Source organism: Crocuta crocuta, unplaced genomic scaffold (genome assembly GCF_008692635.1).
Source record: "Crocuta crocuta isolate KB4526 unplaced genomic scaffold, BGI_CrCroc_1.0 scaffold132, whole genome shotgun sequence".
NCBI classification, from domain to species: Eukaryota; Metazoa; Chordata; class Mammalia; order Carnivora; family Hyaenidae; genus Crocuta; species Crocuta crocuta.
The window spans coordinates 5,074,642-5,094,942 of record NW_027528611.1 but is presented as its reverse complement, the minus strand read 5'-3'; the positions used below and the strand labels follow the sequence as shown (position 1 = coordinate 5,094,942).

The 20,301-nt window shown below is 45.8% G+C and overlaps 2 protein-coding genes across 3 annotated transcripts in view; one reads left to right on the top strand and one right to left on the bottom strand.

Annotated features, from left to right (window-relative positions):
• Nucleotides 1-1,196: 1,196 nt before the first annotated feature.
• VPS52 (VPS52 subunit of GARP complex) lies at nt 1,197-18,855 on the bottom strand. Of its 2 annotated transcripts, XM_077754778.1 has the most exons (20): nt 18,544-18,855; nt 17,621-17,705; nt 17,421-17,473; nt 17,160-17,235; nt 16,902-16,969; nt 16,425-16,600; nt 15,880-16,030; nt 15,491-15,591; nt 15,247-15,379; nt 15,048-15,105; nt 14,549-14,682; nt 13,938-14,093; nt 13,352-13,470; nt 12,612-12,735; nt 12,244-12,339; nt 12,022-12,129; nt 11,732-11,797; nt 1,943-2,054; nt 1,627-1,745; nt 1,197-1,422 (listed from the first exon to the last, which is right to left on the bottom strand). In XM_077754778.1, exons 1-20 carry the CDS (start codon nt 18,631-18,633, stop codon nt 1,276-1,278), a joined length of 2,172 nt encoding a protein of 723 aa, XP_077610904.1. In that variant the 5' UTR covers nt 18,634-18,855; the 3' UTR covers nt 1,197-1,275. The 2 variants fall into 2 exon arrangements, with proteins under 2 accessions (XP_077610904.1, XP_077610905.1); XM_077754779.1 differs by lacking the exons at nt 17,421-17,473; nt 17,621-17,705; nt 18,544-18,855 and having other exon boundaries at nt 16,902-16,974; nt 17,160-17,172.
• A 148-nt stretch (nt 18,856-19,003) lies between these two features.
• The window catches only part of RPS18 (ribosomal protein S18), a 5,469-nt gene continuing 4,171 nt past the window's right edge, over nt 19,004-20,301 (top strand). The window contains exons 1-2 of the mRNA XM_077754777.1: nt 19,004-19,076; nt 19,564-19,662. Coding sequence (XP_077610903.1) covers nt 19,074-19,076; nt 19,564-19,662 — 102 coding nt within the window. The 5' untranslated portion in view covers nt 19,004-19,073. The remainder of the gene's footprint in view (nt 19,077-19,563; nt 19,663-20,301) is intronic.

Genomic DNA, 20,301 nt, shown 5'->3' with positions numbered 1-20,301 from the left:
AGAGGAGTTCAAGAGCTCATGTTCAAGGAAAGGGAGCAGTCCCAGGGTCAGTCTGGGGGCAGGGATGCAAGAAGAGCCTGTAGTGGGGAACCAAGGCAGCCCGTGGGACAGTGCAGGAGGCTGCACAGCCATGTTCCCAGCACTTGATGCAGTGGCCATTTTAAACAGGGGCCGCCTTCCTCCACCAGGCTGGTTACTCATGAAATAGTCCCTGCCTAAAACCAATGCAACCACTTCTTTGGCCTGAAGCAGTTAAAGGTTACTATCTGTACCCCTTCCTTCTGGACACCCAGGAAGTAGCCTGAGAGGAACGGTAACCCTGGAGCAAAGAGGGCCACCTGAAGACCCCAGGAGGAAGGAGGAAGGAAATGGGAGAAGAGTGTTACATCATGTTAAATATTTATTGTTTTATGCGGACTGACCTTGGAGTAACTCTCAAGCGAGGAGGGGATTGGTCAGTGTTCAAGTTGCTGACATCTTAGGTCAAAAAGCTACCGAAAAGGGGCACCTGGATGGCTCAGTCATGATCTCTCTGTTCTTGAGTTCAAGCCCCACATTGGGCTGCTGCTATCATTGCACAGCCCACTTTGGATCCTTTGTCCCCCTACCTCTGCCCCTCCCCCACTTACATTCTCTCAAAAATAAACAAATATTTTTTTTAAAAAGCTACAGAAAACAAAACACTGGGAGGGTGGGGGGTGGGAATCAATGACTTAGAGGCAGTATTCCCTTGCCACCAATTCCAAGAGCTGAGGCTTTGCGACTCAGGACATGGTGACAAGAGTTGAGTAAACCAGATTGAGGCAGTGAAGGTTTTACTGGGAAAAGAAAACTTGGGTATGTGTGTGGGGGAGGGGTGGTGAAACGGAAAATGATAAAGGTGTGTTGGGAGGCCAGGGGGAAATGGTCCTGGGAACCTGAAAACAAGGAAATTCAGCTTATCCTGATGAGGCAGGGTCCGGGGAACAAAGGCAGGGTGAGGCTTGTCAGGGACATGGAAGCAGAGGGAGAACTGGAACANGAAAATGATAAAGGTGTGTTGGGAGGCCAGGGGGAAATGGTCCTGGGAACCTGAAAACAAGGAAATTCAGCTCATCCTGATGAGGCAGGGTCTGGGGAACAAAGGCAGGGTGAGGCTTGTCAGGGACATGTCAAGGACATGGAAGCAGAGGGACATGGAAGCAGAGGGAGACACGGAAAGCCCAGGTGAAGAAGATTCTGGGGTGGGGTACAGAAGTCCATGAAGAAGGCCAGTGGATCCCAGGGTCCAGGACATCAGAAGTTGGGCTTGTGCTTCTTGAGCTCCACCATTAGGTGGTGAATGTTGATGAGCTCAGCCCGGGCAGGGAGAGCTCGGAGCTGGGGCTGAGACAGCACGCGGTGGAAGCGATGATAGAGCTGGATCAGCTGGGTCAAGGCTCCCTGGTCAGAGAAAGTCATGGAAGGATCATGGCGGGTGGTGCTAAAGGATGATGTTAGGAATCAGACCAGGGCTCATCCAGAACTTTGATCATGCTGGTAGCTGAAGATCAAGGGTCACTCGGAGGATACTAAACCCAGGGAAAAGAGGGAAAACAACTAGCGATAGGGGGTGGGGGGAAGTGAGGACTGGGAGTTGCAAGTCACCTGGATGATACTGGTCCCATTTCTGAAGTTGGTGAAACTCCGCATCACATCCTGACTCAGAGACTCCACTGATGATTTCCAGGAACTACCAAAGCCACGGATCAGCTGAGTAACCCGAGCTGATGGCAGGAGGAAAGAGAGAAGGTGTCAGGGAAGGACTTGGCTAGCGTGATCTTTGATCCTCCCCCAGGCACAGCCTTCCTCGGCATCCAACCCCATTCTCCTGTTCTATCCTCCTCACGGGATCTGTAACCTCTCACTTTTCTCTTCCACTCACCTTACCGCTGAAGCCACCACTACCGCATCATCCTCATACCTTCTTCCCCTCGAAGCCGCTCAGCCTGTCCACGCTCAATCAAAGCCTCAGCTTCCTTCACAAAAGCCACCAGACCCCCAAAAGGGGGAGACAGCAACTCTTCAATGAATTCCTGTAGAAACACACAAACACACACATATACGCAGGGTCAAGTGGCCCTGGTGTCAGCACATTTCCTCACTTGTGGATCATGACTGACCAGGTCCTCAGAACACTCCCAGAGCAAGTTATATACTTTAGGACACCACTGATCTCAGGGGTAGCGGAATTCTCCAAGGATCCCCTTCTTCAAACACAAAAACCAAAAAACTAAACTTGAGCTGGAATCAGTGCAATAATAAACTGGGGTCAGGGCCAGACCAGAGGGGTGGGTGGCTGGGAGAAGCAGGGCTACCAGAAGGCACATGGCCATACCAAGTCTGCGAGCTGGAAACAGAGTCTGACGGCAGACCCAGGTGGAGAAGCAAAGCCTGGGTCTCTCATAAGAACCTCGAAAAGGTGCTGATGTAGATCCAAGTGGACTGCATCTTTCAGCTACTACAAAAGCAGAGGTAAATCCTCTTGAAAGAAAATATCTTCAGGGCGCCTGGGTGGCTCAGTCAGTCGAGTTTCCAACTCAATTTCAGCTCAGCTCATGATCTCAGATGCATGGGAATCAAGCCCTGTGTCAGGGTCCATGCTGAGCATGGAGGCTGCTTAAGATATTCACTCTCTCCTTCTTTCCCTCTCCCCAGCTCATGCATTCCCTCTCCTCTCTCTCTCAAAAAAATAATTAATTAAAAAAATTAAATTATTGGGGCGCCTGGGGGGCTTAGTCGGTTAAGCGTCCGACTTTCGCTTAGGTCATGATCTCGCGGTTCGTGGGTTCGAGCCCCGCATCGGGCTCTGTGCTGACTGCCAGCTCAGAGCCTGGAGCCTGTTTCAGAGTCTGTGACTCCCTCTCTCTCTGACCCTCCCCTGCTCATGATGTCTCTCTCTCTCTCCTAGAAATAAATAAAACATTTAAAAAAAAAGTTTTTTTTTTAATTAAATTATTAAAAAGAGAAAAATATCCTCAATCCCATTTTAGGCCCATGTGATCATAAGATCAGGCAATCAGCTCAAAGGTAATCAGACACATATGAAAGGAAACTACTGTGAGAATCAGTATAGACAGTAAGCAATGGCCTTAGCTCTGCAAAGACTGCCAACATCGGAACTATCAGACGCACAGTGGTGGTGCATTCTGTATGAGACGTTCAAAGAAGTTAAAAATATAGACACAGAGATGACCACTCGACAAGATTAGGAATGGACACACTGGAAACAAAATGAAATTTTTAAGAAAGGATTTAAAAATCAAAAATATTTTGCAGGGCACATGGGTGGCTCAGTCAGTGAAGCATCTGACTTCAGCTCAGGTCACAATCTCGCAGTTCTTGAGTTGGGAGCCCCAGAGCCCCACATCAGGCTTTCTGCTGTCAGGGCAGAGTCCACTTCAGATCCTTTGTCTCCCTCTCTCTGCCCCTCCCCGCCCATGTTCTCTCTCTCTCTCAGAAATTTAAAAATAAAAATTAAAAATTAAAAATATTAAAAAAAATTTTTTTAACATTTATTTATTTTGGAGAGACAGAAAGAAACAGAGCATGAGCAGGGAGGGGCAGAGAAAGACACAGAATCCAAAGCAGGCGCCAAGGCTCTGAGCTGTCAGCAGAGCCTGATGTGGGGCTCAAACTCACGAACTGCAAGATCATGACCTGAGCTGAAGTCAGACACTTAACCAACTTAGCCACCCAGGTGACCCCCAAAAGCATTTTTAATTTAAAAGAGTCAACAGGTTGGGGCGCCTGGCTGGCTCAGTCAGAAGAGCATGCAACTCTTGATTTCAGGGTTGTGAGTTGTGCCCCATGTGAGATGTAGAGATTACCTAAAAACACATAAATAAAATTAAAAAGTCAACAGGTTAAACAGCAGATTAGAAATACCTGAAGAATGATACAGCGAACTGAAATTTATAATTGACTTAGCGTGCAGCACACACAGATAAGGAGATGGAAAATCTTGAGACACTGAGAAGTACCGAAGTCCAATTCATGGATGCAGCTAGTGATCACTGACGGTTACTGACAGTAAAGGAGCCAAGACATTATGTGCCCCTGCTGAGGTACACACCACTACCTCTCAATTACTCATGGAAAAAAAACAAATTGCAATCTGATCAAGCCTTTTGATCGAACTACACACTTACAGGAGAAAAGGAAGTGTTTAGCCACACCGTGGAATGCAATCTACAAAATCCAGACTACATGACAAATAACTCACTGACTCAGTTTCTTCCACAGATAAAGTGCAGAGGACGGAAGCAAAGACAGAAGGGCACTCTACAGATTAAAAGGAGACAAATGAGTGGACCACACACAGATGTTGATTTGAACCATAAAAGCCACTTATGAGGTAACTGGGAAAACCTGAATAGTAGCCCCTCTAAATAGGGTTTTTGTTTTTTTGTTTTTTTTACAAATAGTTTGTCAAATTAGTTTCCACATAAATAGGATCATTTTTAAAAAGCGTGACATGTTGTGTTTGTGTGTGGGGGGGGTTATTTTTATTTTTTTAAAGACTTATTTCTAAGTAATCTCTACATCCAATGTGGAGCTAGAACTCACAACCCCAAGATCAAGAGTTGCATGCTCCACAGATTTAGCCAGCCAGGCGCTCCACATGTTGTGGTTTTGAAAACACATCCTGATACAGATGAAGTGATGATGTATAAGATTTAATTCAAAATAAAGGTGGGGGGAGGCAGACACGGGAGGATGAGCAATGGGTGCTAACAGAGATGAAATAAAGCTGTGCACCGTGGTTGCCGATTAAAGATCTGTGATTAAAGATATCTACGTTAGCGTCTGAAATTCCCTACATAAAAAGTTAAAATTGGGGCACCCGGCGGGCTGAGTCAGTAGAGCATGCAACTCTTGATCTTGGGGTTGTGAGTTTGAGCCCCGAGCAGTTTAAGTAGAAATTGCTTAAAAATAAAATCTTAAAACTCAAGCTAGATAGTTAAGACCTGGTAGGGTAAAAGTGCAACTTTTAAAATAAAATCTACTCCTATTTAAAAATAAAACCTTTTCTACTCTTCCCACGAAACATGCACTTATATCCACTGAAAGATGTCAGGTAATTAATGAGACTGGGTAGAGATTCTCAAGAATGGATCTTTCAATAATTGAGGGATCTTTATTTGGGATAAAATTTTGAACAGAGATTAAATAACCAAATTTAACCTATTCTAGTTGCCCAAATGCCATTACCCACTCTGAACCAGTATAAAGGTGGGGGGGGGGGAAGGATGGCACACAGGGAGAGTACTGCACAGGGAAGTTCAGCTAAGAGAGATGAGATGTCCTGTCTAACACAGCAGCTGTGACTCACAGGTAGCAATCAATCACTTGAAACGGGGCTAGTCGTAATTAAAATATGCCATAAGCATAAAATCCATGCCATACGTCAGAGACCTCATATGGGAAAAAATTTTAAACAAATAACTACCAATTTTTTATTAGTTATATGTTGAAATAATGATAGTTTGGATATAGTGGTTTACATAAAATACGTTAAGTTCATTCCATCTAATTCTTTTTACTTTTTGAAAGGTAGCTACTAGAAAATTTAAAATTACTAGTGTTGCCTAGGGCACCTGGGTGGCTCAGTCAGTTAAGTGTCTGACTCTTGATTTTGGCTCAGGTCATGGTCTCATGGTTCATGGAATCGAGCCCCATATTGGGCTCGGCATTGACAGCGCAGAGCCTACTTGGGATTCTCTCTCTCTCCTTCTCACTCTGCCCCTTCCCCACTTGCACTCATAGGCTCTCCCTAAATAAATAAGTAAACTTAAATAATATATGATTACTTACGTGGCTCCTATTTATGGCATGAATTGTATTTCTATTGGAAAGCAGTGATCTAAGATATGAATAAACTTGAAACTCTCTATCAAGCAAAAGAGAATGTTCCAATAGCCGAGGAGCCGACCAGAGGGAAACGGTGCACTGGGCTTTGGCTAGCGATCTTTCCCACTTATCAAGAAGCACCCCGCCAAAAAGGACTGAGAGAGCACCGATGCTGGCTGGCCCCCACCCCATGCTGGCAAATCTCGCAGCACCTCAGCTGCTCTCCGCACAGTCAGCTGGGCTAAGCACACCTCTGTAGGATCAGGAGCTCCAGAGAACTGCAGGTCTAAGGGCAGAGCTGACATTCTCGCTGGCTACCTAACTGCAGGTGAGGACAACAGTTTCCTTCCTGGTCTAATTACATGTTTATTTTACTAAAAAGAGAAAAAAGAATGGGAAAGTTTAACTTCCGGCTAACCCAATCCCAAGAGAGGAGAAGGAAAGGAGAAAAAACAATGTCGAAGAAGATACTGGCTATCAATTTTCCCAAATTAATGAAAAAGATAAATTCAAAGACCCAGGAAACACAACAAGATACCAAACAAGATAAGGAGAAATCCACATCTAGACATATTGTGATAAAACTTCATAATACCAAAGAAAAAAATGGGTTTTTATAGAGCAGTCAGAAAGAACAGACTTTAGAAACAAAAGTATTAGAACTTTTAGAAACAAGAAACAAAAATTGAATAGCAGCAGACTTCTCCACAGCAATGACTTAAACTAACAGTAGAAAATCATCTTCTAAATGTTGAGAGAAAATAATGTAAGTGAGAATTTTACAGGAAGCCAGCAAAACTATCTTTTTCAAACAAAGATGAAATAAAGGCATTTATATAAAAACAAAAGTGAGGTTTCCTACCAACAAACTTCCACATATGTATTTCTCTAAGATGTACTTCAAGAAGAAAAAAAATGACTACCCCCAAGAGACTGAATTTTACAAAAGAATAGTGAACTAGGAAACATGCATAGAAATCCTAATAAATGTCATCACTGTAAAATGGCAACAATTAAACGTAGAACGGAAATAAAATACTAGGGGCGCCTGGGTGGCTCAGTCGGTTAAGCGTCCAACTTCAGCTCAGGTCATGATCTCACGGTTTGTGGATTCGAGCCCCGTGTCGGGCTCTATGCTGACAGCTAGCTCAGAGCCTGGAGCCTCCTTTGGATTCTGTGTCTCCCTCTCTCTCTGACCCTCCCCTGCTCACGCTGTCTCTATCTCTCTCTCTCAAAAATAAATTAAAAATTTAAAAACTAAGAAAAAAAGAAAACACTGGTCAAAAATTAGCATAAAAGGCAGAAGGGGGAGGAGTGACTGGAGCATTAATACCTTTTCAATGTTTTAAAGTCTACATGTTGTTTGGGAGAGGAGTAAAATATTAAGTTTAAGCATTAAGCTAAATATGCAAAGAAAAATTTAAAAGACAAATTCTAAAAGAATAAAGTACAAAATCCAAACAATTATCCCTGCTCGCACTCCCTCTCAAGATAAACTCTAAAAAACAAATTCCAGCTATATACTATTTATAAAATACTTAATTTTTATATCATTTTATTTATTTATTTTCATTTTAGAGAGAGAGAGAACATGAGCAGGGGAGAGGGGCAGATGGAGAGAGAGAGAGAATCTTCAGCAGGCTCAGCATGGAGACTGATGTTGGGCTCGATCCCATGACCTTGGGATCATGACCCGAGCCGAAATTAAGAGTTGGATGCTCAACTGACTGAACTACCCAGGCACCCCTATAAAAGATTTAAAATGTGAAAACATAAAAAGATTGAAAGTACAAGAATGGAAATTAATTAACAGGCAAATATTAACCAAAATAAGCCCGATAGAGCTATGTTAATACCAGACACAATAGGCATGAAGACAAAATTAGTCGCACTAAAGTGGGTCATTGTATTGTGACAAATGTTTCAAGTCACCAATAAGATCTAACAATCCTAAACTGTTTTTAAAAAGATTTTTTCAGTAATGTCTACACTCAATGTGAGGCTTGAACTCACAACCCTGAGATCAAGCGCCGCATGCTTCACCAACTGAGCTGTCCAGGTGCCCCCTGCTTCTAAACTTTTAAGAATTTAGAGGGGCACCTGGGTGGCTCAGTCGGTTAAGAGTCTGACTTTGGCTCAGGTCATGATCTCACCACTCGTGGGTTTGAGCCCCGCATCCGGCTCTGTGCTGACAGCTCAGAGCCTGGAGCCTGCTTCAGATTCTGTGTCTCCCTTGCTCTTTGCCCCTCCCCAACTCACACTCTCTCTATCAAAAATGAATGTTAAGGGGCGCCTGGGTGGCTTAGTCGGTTAAGCGTCCGACTTTTGCTTAGGTCATGATCCCGCGGTTCGTGGGTTCGAGCCCCGCGTCGGGCTCTGTGCTGACTGCCAGCTGAGCCTGGAGCCTGTTTCAGTCTGTGACTCCCTCTCTCTCTGACCCTCCCCTGCTCACGCTGTCTCTCTCTCTCTCTCCTAGAAATAAATAAAACATTAAAAAAAAATGAATGTTAAAAAAATGAAAAAAAAGAGAATTTAGATAAAACAAAACTATATAAAGCAAAATTTGATAGAACTATAAAAAAGTGACAAATGTACAAATTTCAAAACATCTCTCTCAACTACTGATAAGTACACACACAAAAAATAATCCTTTATGACATAGATAATGCGAGCAATACAATTAAAAAGCTTGGATCTCCACATTGAGCAATTAAAAAATACAAATTCCTCTCAACCATGCATGGAACATTTATAAAAGTTGATTACTAATGTACTGGGCCACAAGTGAATCTAAACAAATTTCCAAAACTCAGTAACAAAAAAACTCACATTCTCCACCTACGATGTAATTAATTGAGACATTAATAATAATAAAAAAAAACTCTTTGATAAATAAGAAACCAGTTTTGGAAATTTAAAAATACTCCTCCAAAAATACTCCTCCAAAAATCTCACAGATCTAAGAAGAAATAATTGAAATACTAAAATTCTTAGAACTTATTTTAAAAGTGCTACATATTCAAACCTACAGAATTCAATAAAAGCAGTACTTTGAGAGAATTTCATTGTTTTAAATCTTCTCAAATGCTTTAGCTGGCAAGTTCTATGAAACTTTCAAGGAAGAGATCATTCCAATCTTAAACTCTTTAAGAAGAGAAAGAAAGAAGGCAGAGTTCCTTTCTACCTCCTCCTGCAAATCCAATATGATTCTGGTACCAAAACCATACAAAAACAGACAGTATAAGGAAAGAAAATTAGTGGCCAGTATCACCTATGCACAAAGAAACAAAAATCCTAAATGATTAGACAAAATCCAGAATGGTTTAACATTCTTTTTTTTTTTTAACTTTTTTAACGTTTATTTATTTTTGAGAAAGGGACAGAGAGAGAGACAGTGTGACTGGGGGAGGGACAGAATCAGAAGCAGGCTCCAGGTTCGGAGCTGTCAGCACAGAGTCCGGCATTGGATTCAAACTCATGAACTGTGAGATTATGACCTGAGCCAAAGTCAGATGCTTAACCGACTAAGCCACCCAGGTGCCCCTGGCATGGTTTAACATTGTAAAGCCTACAAATGTCATAAGCCATAAAACTGGTAAAGAAGAAAAACCATGTAATTACCTCAACCACTGCAGAAAAAGCATACATTCTTGTTTAATATATTCAATACTCATTCAAGATATTTAATAAACAGTAACTCTTGGCATACTACAAATTAATATCAAGTGTTGGTGAGGATGTAGAGTAAAATGAACCCTCATTGGTAGAAATGCAAACTGGGGCNTCTGACCCTCCCCTGCTCATGCTGTCTCTTTCTCTCAGAAATAAATAAAACATTAAAAAAAAAAAAGAAATTAAAGGCTTAAGGACTAGAAAGGAATAACTAAAACTGTCAGGCCTACATAAAACATGCACACACTATCTCCAGAAACGTTATTAGAAATAATAAGTTAAGGAGGTAGGTTTGTATATGGCCAATATACAAAAATCAATAGCATTTCTTTTTTTAAATAATTTTTTAAGTTTATTTATCTATTGAGAGAGAGAGCGTGCACACATGAGCAGGGGAGGGACAGAGAGAGAGGGAGAGAGAGCATCCCAAGCAGGCTCCATGCTGTCAGCACAGAGTTCCATGTGAGGCTCCATCCCATGAACCATGAGATCACGTGAGCTGAAATCAGTTAGTTAAGCGTCCGACTTCAGCTCAGGTCATGATCTCATAGTTCTTGAGTTCAAGCCCTGCATCAGGCTCTGTGCTGACAGCTCAGGGCCTGGAGCCTGCTTTGGATTCTGTGTCTCCCCCAATCTCTCTCTGCCCCTCCCCTGCTTGTGCTCTTGTCTCTATCTCAAAAATAAACAAACATGAAAAAAAGAGTCAGTCTTAACTGACTGAGCCACCCAGGCATCCCCAATAGCATTTCTACACAGCAATTCAAATAAGAAAATTTCTTTTAAAAATGATAATATTTTAAGTAACAAGCTTATTTTAAAAAAAAATTCTAAAAGAATAGGTCAGGAAGTCTGAACAATTAGAATGAAAAAAAGTAGTAATTATTCCTAGTAATTCCTAGTACTCCCAGTAATTATTCCTAAATGTGGACTTATTCCTACATAGGAATAACTACAGTAACAACTCCTAGTACACGAGAGATTGAAAGAAATTTTCTTAACCTGATAAACAGCATTTACAAAAACACAGCAGCATTCCTCCTAACAGGAAAATGATGAAAGCATTTCTTTTAAAATCAGGAACAGGATAACTCCTCTATTCAACTGTTCAACATTGTCAGAGAGGTCCTAGCCAGAACAGTAAGAGATCAAAGATGTAAGAAATTAAAGGCAAAGGAGTAGAGAGGATTCCTTTACTCCTAGTAGGATGAAATCTAGATGTTACACCTACCGAGGAATAATTGACAAAAGATCTGCAATGTCTTTGTGCTGAAAGTTATAAAAGGTTGTGGAAAAATATTAAAGATGGGGCGCATGGGTGGCTCAGTCGGTTGAGGGTCTGACTCTTGATTTTGGTGCAAGTCATGGTCTCACAGTTCATGAGATCGAGCCTCACAATGGGCTCTGCATTGGCAGCTTAGGGGCAGATTGGAATCTCTTTCTCCTCTCTCTCTGCCCCTCCCCTGCTTGCTCTGTCTTTCAAAATAAATAAACACTAAAAACAAAAAGTTAAAAGATATTGGGGTGCCTGGGTGGCTCAGTCGGTTAAGCATCCGACTTCAGCTCAGGTCATGATCTCACGGTTCGTGGGTTCGAGCCCCACCTCGGGCTCTGTGCTGACAGCTCAGAGCCTGGAGCCTGTTTCGGATTCTGTGTCTCCCTCTCTCTCTCTGAACCTCCCCTGTTCTCTCTCTCTCTCAGAAATAAATAAAACATTACACAGGGGCGCCTGGGTGGCTCAGTCTCGGGTTGGAAGTTTGAGCCCCACACTGGGTATAAAGCCTACTTCAAAAAAGAAAAACAAAAAAACAAAAAAACAAAAACCTTAAAAAATAAAACTAAATTATTATTGTCTTGCCATACTTATATATGTATATATACCTTTTTTTCTTATATATTTTTAAAAACAAGAATACGGTAAACACAACATATAGGTCAAGGTGGGACCATGAGAAGCAAGGAAATGGGGTGAGGAAGAATTCAGTGTTTGATGCTGGTTACTGCCAAGGTATGTAGTGGCTTCAGGAGCATATCATTAAAGAAAAATATAGAAGAAAATTAAGCCAACCAACAGTTGCAAGTTTGTGTACCTAAAATCCTTTAACTGTCGCCCCCCACACAAAGACACACATGCACACAGAACGGAAAGCAGCACACAAGACTGTCCCTTTCTTCTTCCCCACACCCCTACCTGTGTCCGAGCATTGAGCAGCTGCTGGAAACTCTCAACCTCTTTGCTGTCATCTGCAGCCCGCTCCTAAGGGATGACAAAGGGAAATCTCAAGTGTGGGGAGACGCAGCCCTTCACTTCAGGATATCCCCTTCCTGCCACATTTACTGTACTTGGCCGGGCATTGTGCCAGACGCCAAGAATAAAACACGGGACAAAACCAACATCGTGCGTGTCCTCAGGGAGCTAACAGAGCAGTGGGGGAGGCCACAGTGTCCGGGTAGGCAGGGAGGGAGCAGCGGCGTCTGTACCATCAGCACACCCAGCATCATGTCATAGTTGTTGATCAGGAAAACCAGCTGCTCCTTCCTTGAGGAGAACTCAGCTGCCACTCGGAGGACAAAATTCTCCACTTCCACCTGGAAAAGTCAGGAGGAGGAGGTGACACAAGGAGGCAAGGATGCACAGCCCTCCTCACATTCAGGCCGCTGCGGCAGCTGGGCTGCTGGGAAGTCGGCCCTGCCACCCCTCACCTGTAGCTGTCCCAGCAGCTGCATTGTCCGCTCATTGGGAATCGTCTGATTGATGCTGACAAGAGCAGAGGAGAATTCTGCATATCGGCGTGTGATCTTGGGGAGACAAAGTGGGAAGAAAAATCACACCAACTCCCTGGCCCAAGTCCTGGGAGCTGCCCAGTCAACCTCTGTGACTCCTGCCCCCTATCCCTCTGACCAACCGTGCCCAGCTCACCCTGAGTTCACACATACTCCTACACTGCCCCCTCACGGTATGCCCAGACACCCAGCCAGGCCCACAGCGCAATGGACACCCGGCCAACCCCCACAGTGAAGCTAGAAGCCCTGCCTTTCAGAACCCCTTTGTTACCCTTGCCCTGTCTTACATAGTGGGGCCGAGTATCCAGCCCCCCAAGGCGCTGAGGGTCAGTGCTTCGGACACTCTGGACATTCATCTCCAGGATCAGCTCAAACCGTGGCCACAGCAAGGCAAGCACCTGCTCCCAGTACCTGCAGGCTTAATCAGAATCAGAGATCAGGTGGCAAGAAACCTGGGGGTCCTGACGAGCACTGGGTCATCTATGCAATTGCTGAATGACTATATTATACATCTGACGCTAATAGAATGCTGTATGCTAACTAAAACTTAAGGGGCACCTGGGTGGCTCAGTCAGTTAAGCGTCTGACTTCGGCTCAGGCCATGATCTCACGGTTGGTGAGTTCTAGCCCCGAGTTAGGTTCTGTGGTAACAGCTCACACCCTGGAGCCTGCTTTGGATTCTGTGTCTCCCTCTCTCTCTGCCCCTCCTGTGCTCATGCTCTGTCTCTCTCTCACAAGAATAAACAAACATTTAGAAAATTAAAAATGAATAAAATAAAAACTTAAAAAGTCAGCAAGAAATATGGGGGCATCGTGAGGGTTTCGGTAGGGGAACCCAATTAACAGCTGATGGCTGGTGGAGGCAGGACTGATATGAAAGCTGAGTCAGAACACAGTACTGTCTCCAGGCAGATGAATAGAAGTAAGAACCAGGTATCAGGTCAGTAGCAGTCCAAAGGTCAGGGCACAGTCACGTAAGATGAAGGGTTCAAGGGCAGCAGGGCACCAGGGACCAGAACTCAGTGACCTGTCCAGGGCAGGAACATCCCTCTTTGCTGCAATGTTGCGGAATCGGAGGACAATGTGGATACAGAGAAAAACAGCAATGGCATCGTAGCAGTCAGTGAGATAGGACTCCAGATGTTTCTACGATTCAGGGGGAAAGAGAAGATTGGAAAAGAATGTTACTCTGTCATTCCCAGCGGTAATGGACAAATGCACGTGCTCCTCTGGGGAGGTGGCACTGGAAGGGAGAGAGAGGTGTGATCTCTCAGGAAATGCTCCCTCCTTCCCTGTCCACTGGCCACTCATGCGGTACTGCTGCCTTGCCCATAAGGATCTATGCCCACAAGCCCATCACAGCAGAATTCAGGGCTGAGCACCATTTTGGGGGCCCCTCTGTTTTTAGATGTTACTGCCTGGGTGTGGGTCAGTACTAGGGTAGCCTCAGGACCCCAAGCTTTGGGGGTTTCATCTACTTTGCGAGTACAAGGTTTAGACATTTTAGAATAAGAGGATCCTGGTTTCAGTACCACCAGAGCTAGGACTCCACGATGGTGCTGAAGAGGACTGAGGACGGAGAGGTCTAAGAGCACAGGAGCTGGGGACCTTACCAGGGTCATGCTGAGTGTGCGGCCCATGACAGCATTGAAGAGGTCATGCGCAGCCGAGCCAGACACAACAAAGAATTCACAGATGAACAGATATTCCCGGCAGGAATTGTCGAGGAGGGCGTAGTGCTGGCTGCGGAAGAGGGCCTCGAATGGATACTAGGATGGGAGGGGTAGAGAAGAGAGACAAAAGGGATGGATCCCCACACCGACTTTCCACAGAGAGAGCTGGAAAGCCAGCAAGCCTGGGCAATGAGAGCTCAGGAGGCCCTTCCTATCTAACCCCTATGCAGGCTGCGAAACAGCATCCTCAACGTGTACTGAAAGGAGGAGGGACAAAGGGCATAAGAACCCACCCCCACCTGCCTTTCTATGCCTGCCATCACCTCCACAGCCTGACTCATGACGTGTCATTCCCCTCAGCCCATCTCTCCCTCTATATGCCCTGAAGTCAATGGTCTCAACCCTCCTCACATCACAGAACGCCTGGGTGACCCGAGAAGGCCCCTCCCAGATCTGCGGGGACTGATACAGGGGCCTGCGGGGTGGGAAGCTCTGCCCAGGTCTGGCCTCCCCCAGCGCCCCTCACGACAGACTCTTGTTCCTTCTTGTACCCTCTGTTCTCCCCGCTGGGCAGTGTGGGGCACCAGGATGGGGGCCTCCAGTTCAGTGGGGGAGATGACAGAGCCACGAGTCCCCAGGGTGAAGATGGTGTTCCTGCTGCGGAGGGAAGGCTTCGAGAAGAATCGTGAAAGGTCAGGGTCAGGGAAAACAATAAGATCACAACCGTGACAGACTCAGAGAATCAGTGCCTTCAGGGACCGCAGGCAGCTAGAGACAGCCTAGATGTCTCTCCTTCTCAGTACTGGGCGCCCACTCCACCTGACACCTGCGAACAGGCTTCAGAGAGCTTCTGCCCTCCATGATACCATATGCAAAACCACGCATCAAAATGATGTGTGCCTTTTTCTGGGGAGGAAGGCCACAGCCTTCATCATATTCTCAAACGCTTTGATTACAGAGAAACAGGCAAGAAGCAATGCCTTTGAGGCTGGAGCTGGAAGTACCCTCACTGTCAAGGCCTAGTATGTGAGTTCCTCAGCTCTAGGATATCTTTCTTTGCTGTGTCTTCCACACCCATTAGATCATCCTTCTCAGCAACCTCTTCATACTAGCAAAAAGAGAAAAGAAAACTGGTAACCATTTCTTCCTACAGCATGATAAAAAAATTTTGTCCACTGTCCAGCCTTGCCCAGAGGTGATCCCTCTTCCCAGCCCATGTTCCTAGGAATGCCTCTCTCCTTGGCCTCACCTGCACCTTCATGAGCCGCCCCAGGTAAGAGCGATAGTAAGACAGGTAGATCTTGCTCAGTGTTTCCACATATTCATCCCTGATCTCCTTTGCTGTTGCTCGTTCATTGCCCAGTAGAAACTGATAGAAGAACCTGGAGGGGCCAGGGATGAGTCAGTCTCCCTGCCTCCCCAAGAAAGCAGACACTACAATGGGCTGCTCATTAGCTCAGAGGTCATCCAAAGCCCTTCGTTCAGGCGGTGACCTGTATTTCAGCAGTGCCGTCTGGGGGATCTGATAGTTGGTCATTGGTTTTCTGAAGGAATAAATCTTCTGAAGGATGAATTCTCGGATCTTCGTCACTGCCTAGACATGGGGGACCAAACACATGGCATGAAGCTGCAACCTTATTACCGTCTGGGAAACAGTGGGGGAAGTACCAAATGTTAAATATCAGAGGATGAAGGGTAAAGAATATCTCTTCAGTGTATCTTAAAATTTTCAGGGGAACCCAGAGATGTGAGGATGAGCTCTGCCAGGTAAAGGTAGGGTGAAGTTTTGGGGGCAGGCTACAATGAGCGCTGCCGGGGAAATCTAGGTTGAAGGTGTCAGGAAGGGTATTATCATCTCTGGGGTATCATCCCCATCTCTCACCTTGACCCGGAGCCGGTCGAGTATGCCTCTGACATCTGCACAGGCCGCTGTGCCTCTAGCCTCCTGCTCTCGGACTGCAGCTGCCTTGGCATCTAGTTCCTGTAGCTGCTCCAGGAACCTGGGCTCTGTCACTGGCGCCTCCAGAATTGCCCTGGGTAGCAGGGATGGGTGGAAAGGGTTAGGACAGAGACCCAGACATCCCTAGACCCCAAACCAAATCCTTTACATCTAGCCTGTCTCTCCCCCTTCTTACACTGTATCACGTACTCAGGACACATGTACAAAGTTTTCTGTTCCTGGAACCTTCCCCCCACCTCCCATGCCCATATGCCTTGAACCCCCTCACTATATGCCTGGCCCTGGATGATTCCTAATCTTGGATGCCTAAAGCATGCATCAAGATTGAAAGGGTTGTCAACCCACCCATCAGTTTCTGGAAGGCATCTGATGACAAGAAGCCAGGAGACCTACATGGTAAGTAGGGTAGGTCACCCTAGCCCATCTACTTCCTACAGACATGGTGACTCTTCAAACTGGCAACTCACGTGATCAGAGCAGAGGGCACTATCAGACCATCGACAAGTTCCCCAAGTTTCCCCCGAACTGCCTGGCGGTTTCGAAGCCGAATGTTCATGGCTCCTGACTGTTCCTGCAGTGTCCGGATCTCAGAGCTGATAGAGCTGAGGTCACTCTGAAAAGCCCCCAACATCTGCTCCATGCGCTGGGGGGAGGACAGAGATGTTGCTGGAGCACCACGGGTTGGCAGGGGACAAATGGACCACCTAAGTTTATTGATTAAGTCTTCAGTATCAGTCCATGAGGGTAGCAGGTGACGAGGCAAAAGGCACCCCAAAGGTCACTGGCAAACAACATTAGTTATGGCAGTAACAACAAAAAAGACTGTTGAAGTCATCCTAAAAGTGAATCTAACTATCCCCAGCTGAGACTGATCACCTAAAGAAAGGCGCCAGAGACCATGATCTGGTTCAGGGTTATCAGGGATCGCAGGTCATGTTACTAACCTCAAGAACAGCATCACAGGCTGTGATCTGGTTGTGCAGAGATGCTATGTTCTCACTCTCTTGGATATCTGACCCACAAAAAGTCAAGGGGCTTCACCATAAAGTTGGAGATTCTCAGACCTGCAGGACTTCTCCAGTTTCTCCCTGAGATGACAGAAACTTCAGAGAGAAGATGTCAGCCCCCGCTAAGCTGCCTGCACCATACTCCACAAAATCCCTATTTTAATAACATCACTCTTTTTCTCTACTGGAGGATACAATCCCGAATGGATTTCTGCTCAATCTGCTGTAACTCCAGCTCAACCTGCTTTGAATAGTGTCGGAGATCCACACCCTGGGAGAACCGAGACACGACAGGTTAGCAGAAAGTCGCAGTTAAGGGACACTGGGACAGAATCAACACAGAACTACAGAGTAAGACACCAGGGTAACATTATAAGCCCAAGAGACTATTGCCTTTTTTAACTCTTTGAGAGGAGGGTAAGTGGAGGGACAGATCAGTGTAGCTGAAAGCCTCACCGTTTTAAGAGCTTCCTTGACTAATTCATCCTCCAGATTTGCCTGAATGTGAACTGGAAATAGAAGTTTATTATAAGGGTCCAGGTGCACAGCTCCCCCTCCCCCAACTAATCATCTGTACACCAATCCCAGTCTTATTATTTCCAGCCCCCTTGCCTCTCAGATCTTCATAAGCAGTCTGCATCCATCCTATCACTTACCATCCACTTCATCCAGGATGAATTCATCAGAGGAGATGTCCAACTCTCCAAGTTGCAATGGCTCCTGAAGACCAGGACCACCCCCCTGGAGATGGACAAGTTCATGGGAAAGGACACAGGAAGAACATAGGGAGAACAAATATAATGGGATAATCCACAACCTTCAAGTCATGGAGGGAGAGGGGAGGGGGAGGACAGCTGGAATTTTACTGGGGAGCCATAGGTACTGAGTCAAAAAATCCCAAGAGTCTCACACTGCACCCAATCTACTACCCGGGGCTTATAGGTAGGGAACTCACGGAGAATAGAGGTGTCCCAATGGGGAAAATCAGGAGTTGCAGAGGGCAGAGCAAAACTTACAGCTGAATGCAGGATTCCCCAGACTCCTGCTATCTCTGGTGTTCTATCACAATCCCTCTGGGCAACATCAGCCTTTCTAGAAACGTCAGCTAACACATAGCTTTTGCTTGCGTGCCGGGTGCCACTTTTCATATACTCATTCATCTAACCATAATCGACAGTCTATATGGTAAGTCTTATTATTTCGTTCACCTTATACGTGTACAAAATATGATCCAGAAAGGCTGGTTAACTCGCCCAAAGACACACGGCGTGTAAGTGGCAAAACTGGACTTAGAAACCAATCTGACTATAGAAGCCATGTTCTTAACCTTTACACTACACTGCTTCTCTATCTTGCCCCCAAATCTGGAAATTGTGCCTCTGGAAATTGACGCTTGGTCACTCTGTTTCCGGCTCAGACTCAAGTCCGATCCCAACGACAGGTTTGGAAAGCCAAACAGGTAGCATCATCGGTAACAGCCGCGCTCCCACCCTTGTGCCTAAACCCAGCCCAGTCGCGGCTTTCTGACTCGAGGACGACCAGACAAGACTCCGTAAGAAAAAGAGCCCCGCGTTCTCACCAGCGGGCCCTCCTCCTCTTCCATATCGGAGGCCCCAGCCCGCAACATCAGCTCTCGGGCGGCTGCCGCCATGGTCGCAGCGGCGGCCATTCCCCGCAGCCTCACTTCCGGCAGCTGTCAGTCGCTGAGTCCGCCCCTGGAGTGGACCTACAAGTTCTAGAGGGTCTTGCGGGCTGCAAAATCGTGCCCAGATATTTGAATTAAGTTGCTTGACTCCCGCTTCCCCTTTTCAGCCCAATCACTTTACCCAACTGAAAATGGGAGTTGGAAGTCTTAAGCACGATCCCATCTCGGAACCTTTGCAGCCCTCACACCCAAGAACTTTACGAACCGTAAAGACAGGACGCACCGGAAGTTGTGGCCACCAATAGAGACTCCCAGAAGTCGCGTCGGCTCTGACGCAGGCAGTTTCCGGAAGCGCTACGGCAAGGTCGCTCCGCCTCTTCCGCCTGGTAGCTATATAAGGGTACGACGTCACTTCCGTTGTCTCTTCCACAGGAGGCCTACACGCCGCCGCTGCGGCTGCCGCCATGGTAAGACTGGGGTTAGTGAGGGGATCTGGCGACATCGGAATCGGGACACAGAAAATCTGCTATTAGGTGGCTAGAAATGGCCTGTCCTCGGGGTTCGTAGCTTTCTGTGTGAGTCTTTGGATGGCGCCCCTGGGAAGGAACGACTAAAGACATCTGGAGAGTGGGCCAAAGGAAGAGTCACTTCCAGGGCACTCGAAAGGGGCGAAGGGGTTGGGCGTGAATGGGGACGTCCACTTCAGAGTGTCTACTTCAGAGTGTACTTTTGGGAACGGGCAGAAGACCTCCCCCCTCCCAAACGTTGCGTTTTCCCGGGCCTGAACACTTCATGTCCTGCTGTCTGCAGCCCGCAGGAGTTACGTTGTGCGAAAACTGAAAGGGAGGGGGGGGGGTCGTTGCTCACTGTACGACAGATTTAACGTTCCTGTTTGAGGTTACTGTTTGATGGTAGTATTTTCATGGTGTCTCATTTCTCCCCAATCTCTGTCAGTCTCTAGTAATCCCTGAGAAGTTTCAGCACATTTTGCGAGTACTCAACACCAATATCGATGGGCGGCGGAAAATAGCCTTTGCCATCACTGCAATTAAGGTAAAGTAGGGTAAGGAATGGAGAATAAGAATGAAACTTAGATTAAGACAGTTGTAAGTGAGGCAGGGTTGAAGAAACACATCCCAACCAGATAACCTTGGCTGCCGGGTTAAAAAAAAAACAAAATGGTTAAAAAGAGTGATTAATTCTAATCCCTCACCACATTTACCACAAAAGGTAAGTAGAGAAAGCCAGAGAATAGTCTCAGTATAAGCCAAGATACTTTCAGGGGATGGGGAGTGGGTTCCTTTGTATACCTGAATTCACTAAAATTTTACTGGATCATCAGCCATGAATATTTTGTGAGGTTCTTTTTTTCTGATCCCTACAGCAGTGCCTCATAAGAGCAGTCATCACTGTAAAAATATATATGTTGTAGAAATTGTATAATCGTACTTAGGAAGGCCAACAGATATCAAGCATGAATAAACCTATTGTTGGGAAGGAGGAGGGGTGTCACTACATCATGAGCAGGGCATTTAACTCCAATGCCAGAAGTGAATGAGATGCATTTCTTGTTTCTGTTGATGGGAACCAGTGTTTGGTTCATTGTGTGAATAAAATTGGTGCATAAGCTTGCATGTTTCACTTCACCAACCTGATGTGAACTGGCCTTCCGAATGGAGACATTATTCTATT

What these genes read in the sequence shown, in the direction of transcription:
- VPS52 (XM_077754778.1), bottom strand. Translation starts at nt 18,633, where the DNA reads ATGGCCGCCGCTGCGACCATGGCGGCAGCCGCCCGAGAGCTGATGTTG. An exon ending in GGCGGCTCATGAAGGTGCAG is followed by an intron (nt 15,106 to 15,246) that starts GTGAGGCCAAGG and finishes TCTTTTTGCTAG; the next exon opens with TATGAAGAGGTTGCTGAGAA. An exon ending in TGGATACTCGGCCCCACTAT is followed by an intron (nt 12,340 to 12,611) that starts GTAAGACAGGGC and finishes TGTCTCCCCAAG; the next exon opens with ATCACACGCCGATATGCAGA.